Source organism: Glycine soja, chromosome 6, assembly GCF_004193775.1.
Source record: "Glycine soja cultivar W05 chromosome 6, ASM419377v2, whole genome shotgun sequence".
NCBI classification, from domain to species: Eukaryota; Viridiplantae; Streptophyta; class Magnoliopsida; order Fabales; family Fabaceae; genus Glycine; species Glycine soja.
In genome coordinates, this window is record NC_041007.1 from 2,830,447 (window position 1) to 2,838,941 (window position 8,495).

An 8,495-nucleotide genomic window follows, 5' to 3' on the forward strand; every position below is an offset into this window, starting at 1 on the left:
ATAAAAATGAGAAGGAATGAATATAAAAGAGAGTAAAAAGAAATAAATTAAATGAGTTATATATAGAAAATAGTTAATTATTTATAACAATTAAAAGTGTAATTTTTAATATAATATTTTATTTTATAAAAATTGTATTATGAAAACCATAAAAAAAACAAAAAAAAGATTTCTCTCCTTTTTCATTCCATCAATTCTGAGATAAATGTTTCTTGTTTTTTTTTTGGTAACTAAATGTTTCTTGTTTGATCCTACGAAAATAACATCTCTCTTTTCTATTTTTCCACTTAAAGAAATGTGAAAAATTAATATTTGCATTATATTTTTCTCGCTTGTATTTTCTTTCACTTTATGTCTACCCAAACAGTCAAGAGATACGAGTATTGACGTATACTTGTAATTGAAATCTGACACTAAAAGCTGGAACATTTCTACATGATCCAAGAGAAAAATTACACGTCTTGTAACTTTGTATTCGTTAATAAATCTTCTACGAAAATGTTACGTAAAACTCATTACCATTAATAGTCCGTCCCAGCTGCCAAAGATCCTATAATTCTTGTTTCCAGTACGAACTCTTTTCGCCACCAAAATCCTTTCAAGCTTGACTAAACTACTAATGGACAAACATCGAGAGACTAGAAAGGCAATTAGACAATAAACAAATAAAATAACTTATCTCAAACAAGTGATTAAGGGGTTTATAGTTTTAGCCCATAGCTTAAGTTGGATTATTCCTTTTCAAAAAGAATTGACCCAAGAAAAAAGTTTCTATGATATCTGGGGAGGGAACCCAAAAAACTAGGCTGCTTGAGGATCAATTGACGGTCATAATTGCCAATCATGAAGGAAAAAAAAAAGAGGGAGAGAGAGAAGAAAAACACAAACATGGGATGTAATATAGTAGTAGTAATATATAATAGAAGAACTGATCTTAAAAATTAAACAAGAATGAAGGGAGAGGATTGATTGAAAGACAGGTTTTGAAAAAGCTTGAGCTTAAATGGTTAGAATAATAATGATAAAATGTAAGCTAGATTTGATTAATTGATTTCTAGTGAGGTCTAAGAAAGAAGATACTCAACTCAGGGCCATGAGCAGTGGCATCAGGATTAATGATATACAAGGCTTGGGAATCCATGGAGCCAACGACCCTCTGAAAGCTGGCCCTGATGTAAGTCATTTCCCCATCGCAATCCTTATGATCCGATGAGGTGGGGAGAACCCCTGCTCCCATGGAAACCCCTCTCAAATGCTGCATGACGTGAAGCTCATCGTCGCTCATTTGCTTCCTCCTTATGGAGTAGCCAACTTTCCTCCCATTGCAATACACAGCCCACACGAACTCCTCCAGAAGCTTCTTCTTGTTGCTCTTGGTCTCGCTCTCCAGCGCAATCCTCACTATGTCCGACGCCATCTCCTTGTTCAAGGCGCTCGCCATCATTGGCAACTCTATAAGAAATATCGGCATTTGGCGCGTGTCCTCCTGTATCGCCAAACTCACCCTCCCCTTCCGGTAACCGAAGATTGTCCCCGTTGTCGCACTGTCCTTTAGCATCTTTCGTGGTCTTCCCAGCAGTGCCACCATCTTGCATCCCGAACTCAACATGGGAAACAGCTTCAACATTTTCAAAAGCCCTCCTCCGCTCGACAACTTGCTACGCTTGTTTTCCCCTCTCGTCTGCCCTAGTAGCGATGCTAAAGCCGGGTTTTCCATCGAGTAACACGGACTAGAATGCACGGATGGCATTATAGCATGTTAATCATGCAATACAATATATATAGAATTCAAGGGAAGGTGTGAAGACTAACTTCTGGGTCTACCAAGCTGATAAGGTGAAGTTAGTTGCTCACTAAATTTGCTTGTCATGGGAATCTTTATAGTGGCAAGTGAGGGGGTTACTTTCAATTTGCTTCACTGAGGGAAAAAAACCGAGATTAAAGGTTGGTGTGACCAAGTTTGTGAATTGATAAGATAAGGACAGGCTGGACCACGGGGTGTGGGGTTATAATGAGGAAAGAAAAACTCAAATTAATTTTATAAGAAAAAAGGATTGTGGTAGTGTTAGACTGGCATGTGCCTCTCTGATCATTACTTAGAGTATCAACGTCAATTGCTTTTTTGCTTTCTCAAACCCTCACTAATAATTATTGAGATGAAGCCCGTCCTTCCCCTAACATTTCTGCTGTGTGTACATGAAAACTTGCTTTTGCTTCTTAGTGACTCTCTCTTTCCTTCTTCTCTTTATTTAGTTGCTCCTCTTTTTTTTTCTTTTTTTTTTTTAAATGTGTCAGACCATAGGTCATATTCAACAAAGGCGTGTTAGGCAGTAGAAATTATCAAGAGGCCTTGGTTGTACGAAACCGACTCTTTCTTTTGTTTTTCCACCACGCTAGTGCTTTTTGCACTTACCCCATTCTTCGCCCCTAACTTGTACGTATGGTCCGGGATCACTGTATTTGAGGTTTCCATCAATTTTTACGTGAAGTGAAATTAACCTTTTTAATTTATAAACTCAATTACAGTTTAATGGTAATTATGGATACTTAATAATCTTAAATGTAACACTACTTTTTTCTACAGTTACAACAGGCTCCAAGCGTCTCATTAATTCGAACCAAAACAGCTGACATTTATGATAATTGCAAACTACAAAGTGAATCTTTTCAATATAATATAACTAACTCTATCTACCTTCATATATATATATGCATGCGTTCCTTTAAAAAAATGTCCTACAAGTAAAAAACGAAAACAGAAAGATATATAGAAACCCTATTAATTATCGGTAAACAGCAAGAAGGAAAATCGATCAAATTAACAGGCGCATAAAAAACAATAATGTTCAAAATTAACAAATATGGTTAGCGTCCAAGGTGGGGACCTTTCACGCGACTAATGAAAAAAGGAAGAAGCAACGTGGGTATTAGCCTGGTACCATGGGAGATTGACAAGTACGCATTGGAAATAAAAGTTCCTTTTACGTATGGCGCATTGCAATATGATTTGGTCATTCCTAATTTTTCTGCCGCTCATGTGCTTATGTTTTGATTGCATCATTCACGAGCAAGTTAGCTAGGTACTCTATTTAATAAATGCTAGCGCCAAAAATAAATTACAGCTTAATTAATTAAGTTCACATATCATAATCAGGATTAAGGAGGGTGTATCAAGTGGGGGTGTGGGATACTGTAGAAAATTGTGGTTTATGGTTTAGTGGATATATATGGATTTCAAATGTGGCCAAGAAAGAATTGAAGACAGCTATGCCATGGATTTGATAATCTAATTGGTTGAATGGACCTACAACACTACAGAGAGCAGTGACTGATTACCAGCCAGACACTATGTTCTAAGTATGTCCTTACTTGGAGCAATGTTTATTCTCCACCTTACACTTGCGTCCCTAGCTAGCTCTAATGTTTTTGGTTCTGATTTTCTTTACAAGTGAAACATCAAGTTAGGCTAAACTTTGACATTATTATCAACGGAAGAGCGGCAGTTCCGAATCAATGAATTAGCCTAAAATAAATTATTCTCAAATCAAAGTGGCATTGTCATTTCCTTGGAATTATTGAGGGTGGTGATAATTGATGATTGTACACTACTTTTTTTCTTTTTTCTTTTTTCTTTTTGGTTTGTATTATGTGACAGATTGAATTGGCTGTTGTTCATTTGGGAAGATAGACATAACAGAAACATTTTACTAGAAAATACACTTTCAGGAGATAGCGGGAAGCTTTGGTGGGCAATAATGCTGTATCTCAGATTTGACTGTAACAGCTCGCCAAAAAACCAGTCACAATCGCGTATTCGATACAATTTGTTCATATATCCAAATTAAACTTTCCATTCAATTTTTCAATGGAAAAAAAGTACAAGAATATAAAATAAAAGAGTTTCCGTTTCAACTTTCAACAACATTGAGAATATTACCGCAAATTAATGATGAGTTAATCATACAAAAATGTTTTTTACTTTTCTATTTCTCATAATAACTCACATAAACATGCATGGAATATTCGGTACTTTTATTATATCTACCTCCTTTATACTTTCTCCGAATGCATTTCTATGCAGACAGGAATAACTGAGAATAAGAATCCGTAAGTATAAAAAGAAAGGATAAGATATTGAGAATGTCTAACTGAGAGCGGGGAGAGTGAAAGATTCATTGTCTAAATTATATATATTTTAACTTATAATATCATAGTAGATTATAATATTGTTTTTCATTTTGAAATTTCTAATTATTTTTCTTCAGAAATTAATGTGTTACATTTTAATTTATTTTCAAGCAAATGATCTATATATTTAAAAGTGGTTGTCTTTTTAAGATTATTAGTTATTGATGTTAGTGTAATTTTCAATATTTATTTTTTAATTTTATTGATAAAATAAAGGTTTAAAGATAAAGTCTCAAAATTAATTAATTACATCTTTTAATAAAGTTTTAAAATAAACAGTAAGTCAGATTAAAAAATAATAACACTGAGAATGACAATGAATGTTGCATAGAGTAAAACTCTCTTAGAAGCTTATTCATAATTGCTTACCACCTCTAAGAGGTATATTAATATAAGTGTAGCATATTTTCATTTCTTAAGAAAATATAGTGTGAAATTTAAAATAAAATAATAATTAATTTAAAAATCTTTGAAAAGAGAATGATGTAATTTGCCTTAAAATACCCCTCCCGTGACTCTCCCTTCCACTGTAAAATTGATAGTTAACATATAGTAGCAAATGCTATTGTTTTTCCAACATATGGTAGCAAACGCAATTACTTTTCCAATATTGCTGTCGGTCTAATTAATTTGGGCTTTCACTGCCAAATGACAATTTAAATAAGTAAGGCCTGTTATAATATTACCACTCGGGCTGATGCTAGGTGCATTCAGTATTTTTGCTGCACCCAGCATTTTTTTAAAATACCAAAGCTGCTCCTGCACTTTCTTTGCATTTGTGTTGGGTATATGTGAGGGTGGTCCGTAAATCGTACCGATCAAATTGATCCATAAGGTTGATACGGATCAAGTTGATCCGTATATTGATATTAAGCATACAGATCAAGTTGATCCGTAAGCCTTTTACGGATCAACTTAAAAGACTTACGGATCAAGGATATTTCAGTCTTTTTTCCTTAAGTGCTGGTGCACCAGTAATAATGCTAGGTGCACCTAGCATCAGCCTACCACTCGGTATGAAGACTTCAAGCCTAATTAATTCCTGGCCCGTTTTGGCAACCATAATGGACAAAAGACCATGAGAAGAAATCCATTAAGTACACTTCTCTTTTCATATATTTTTTTCCATAATACCCTTTTCTTGTAGAAATCTGAAACAGCTTAACGTTTCCACTCCCCCTAATTGCCAGTTTATCATCCAAGAACCATCACCCTCCAATTCCTGAAACTCTCGGTGATTAAAAGAGAGGATGGTGTCTAATGTCTTTAATTTTTTTGTGCCAAGATTCGATAAAAGAAATATGTAGCAAACATACTGTACCCTACACCATCCCTCTCTCACATGATCTTCTCCAACCCATCATCATCATCATCCAAACCCTCAACACTATCCATCTCTCTTGCAGTTTTAAAAACAGTTTTAAAAATAAATATTAGGTTTAATTACTCATTTAATCTCCATAGTTTCTAAACTTATCCATTTTAATCTCTATAGTGAATTTTTTTAATCCTTAAAATTTATATTTTAATTCTTAAAAGGTCTCTGTCACTAAAATTATTTAATTAACAGTTAAAAAAAATTTAACGGTAAGAATCTTTTGAGAATTAAAATGTAAATTTCACTAGACTAGAAAATTCACTTATTAACTATAGGGACAAAATTTGATAAGTTTAAAAATGATATAGATTAAACGAGTAATTAAACCTCAATATTATTATGAAACAATCGTAATTTATTTAATTTCAAACATGAAAAAAATTGAAGAATTTAATTTAGATTATATTTTATATAATAAAATTTAAATATTTAAATTGATATATAATAAATTCATTAATTTAATTTAATAAAACTTAATCTTTTTTAAATTGATATTACAGTAGTTAACTTAGGACAGACCGCATATGGCGATTCATTATTTGCGTGCCTTTGGTAGTACATTTCTCTCTCTCTCTTGGGTAGATAGATAGAGGAACTTTTTTTTTTTTGGGTACATTTCTCTCTTCTATTTTTTTTCTTCAATGAGATGATTTTATTCAAAATAAGTGTAATAATTAGACATTAAATGAGAGTGCATTTTAAAAATATTTTATAGGAAGTTTGTCCCTTTTATTAACTCAATTTCTGATGATTATTATTGTATGTTAGATTTTGATTAGTTTTTTAAAAAATAATTAGTCTTTTATTCAAAACTAATACGAAATATTAAATTTTAAAATTAATTGAACTGAAAACATTTCATTTCATGCTATTACATTTAAAAAAATTTAAATTAAAAAAAATAATACTCCTCGTGTAATGTATTGCTTCTCATTTTATTGCATTCCTTTCTTTTTTGGTGGAGTATTACATTTCTTTCTATTCACACGATCATAGCCCAAATCTGTATTTCACGTGTACAGTATACGCCAACAACGTTTTTTACACTAAAGAGTCTACATACATATTAAGGAAATCATATTGATTCATTCTTGTAAACTTCATCAAATGTATATTTATAACGATTTAATTTTCAAACCTTATTAGTCTAAAAAATGTATATTGTCATTCCATTAAAAGTTATTTTATCAAAGACTTTTGAAATATCACGTTGAGTTAGGATGCCACAGGTGACCTACATTAGATCACACTACAGCCTGCATCCAGTCCTTTTGAAAATGAGAAGAGACGTGTATTTGTGCATGACTTAATGGACTCATTTATTTAATTACGGAGTTTTTAGTATAAAAAAAGAAATATATGAAATAAAATACAAATAGAAATATTTAATTTAAAAGAAATCAGAAAAAATAAATGGTCTAAATAAAATAATTAATTTTCAAAATATGGTAATGGATTATCAAGATGTGATAATCAATGTCGCAATCAACGCCAGCAAAAATGTTTACTTTCGTGCTTACTTACAAAGAAATAAAAAAGGTACGAGACCCATACTTTTTTTTTACTATTATTATTTTCTTCTTCTCCTCTACAAAACATACATAAATAGAGATGTCTAATACTTTGCCGGTAAGTAATGAGCAATTCTAAGCAGCAGAGGATTATCACCAAATTGAATTTGGTACAATGTAATGTCATTAGGCCCATACGCATACCGATTTGTCTTTCATCGCTAGCAGCACATGTTATTGTCTGAGTCTGAGACAGTGTCGGCATATAACGAAAAACGTGAATAGATAAAATACATAATCGTCAGAGAACACGTTTACCGAGAAAAGCTATCAGTGAAAATACTATAATGAGAAAAAGAAGAAGAAAAGATGGTAGTATATTAAAATTTAAAGAAAAGAATACAATTTGCTGACGCAAAGAAAAAAGGAATTGGATTGATAGCGGTGGTTGCAAAAGCACGTGATGATGAATCATTTTGATCCGAAGCCAGCCAACCTTCCCAAGATCCCCTGTTTGTATGGCAAAAAGGTTCTCTTCTTCAAATCCTCTGTTTCCGCTTTCTTTCTGGCGTAGTGCAATTCATGCGCGGAGAGGGGTTCCTTTCTCCTAGCCTTTGGGCCTGGGTTGGAAGCTTTTGGGTCTTCGGGCTTCTTGTAGAAAGTGGGGAACTTTCTCAAGGGGTCCTTGCTGGAACCTCTTCCTTCGGAGGCGCTGCGGAACAGCAAAAAGTCAGTGAGCCTCCATCTCCTGGAAGTCTTAGAAAGCGAGTCGGCTTTGTTGCTCTGCGATTGGTTGCGTTCCTCGTCCCACGTGTAGTGAGATATTCTGTTACAAGGAGAGAGAGAACGCGTGACCCTACTAGAACTCGCAGTCCTATCTCTCCCTCGTGTCTCTTGTTCTTCTTCACTTAAATCTCCCTCTTCTTTCTTCTTTCTCGTCGAGAAGGCTTCGCGAATGGCCTTCTTGCCTTGGGCTATGGAAGATCGTTTGGCAGGGAGAAGTGGGCTTTTAGCAGACTCCGAGGAATCATCCTCGCTCAGCGGCTTGATTTTGCCGCCGTCGAAAAGCTCTGCCGCGGATCGAGGGCTCTTGGATTCCCCAGTAACGAAAAAGGCGAAGGCATCATCATCGTGAGCCGCAAGATCAAAATCTTTAGAAGGGCTTGAGGGGGCGCTTAGGTAATAAAATTGGCCAAAACGCTTGGGAGAAGAAGGAGCGCTGAGATAGGGGGAAATCCTTGCACGATTGAAATCGAAGGGGTCGTTCGAAGAGGGACTGTGGCTGCTGAGGACTTCCATGTTGACCTAATTGGCTTAGCAATAGCAATAGATGTGTTATGTGTGATTATATAGTGAAGGAAGGAGTGAGAAAAGGGATTAGATTGTTTTGTTGACCACTCACAGGGCCACGCCGCCTT

The 8,495-nt window shown here is 34.4% G+C and overlaps 2 protein-coding genes across 2 annotated transcripts; both read right to left on the reverse strand.

Moving 5' to 3' along the window:
• Positions 1 to 391: 391 nt before the first annotated feature.
• LOC114414698 (protein MIZU-KUSSEI 1-like) lies at positions 392 to 1,904 on the reverse strand. Its single transcript, XM_028379061.1, has one exon. It carries the CDS (start codon positions 1,748 to 1,750, stop codon positions 1,055 to 1,057), a length of 696 nt encoding a protein of 231 aa, XP_028234862.1. The 5' UTR covers positions 1,751 to 1,904; the 3' UTR covers positions 392 to 1,054.
• A 5,503-nt stretch (positions 1,905 to 7,407) lies between these two features.
• LOC114414699 lies at positions 7,408 to 8,495 on the reverse strand. Its single transcript, XM_028379062.1, has one exon. The coding sequence runs from the start codon at positions 8,374 to 8,376 to the stop codon at positions 7,549 to 7,551; it is 828 nt and encodes a 275-aa protein (XP_028234863.1). The 5' UTR covers positions 8,377 to 8,495; the 3' UTR covers positions 7,408 to 7,548.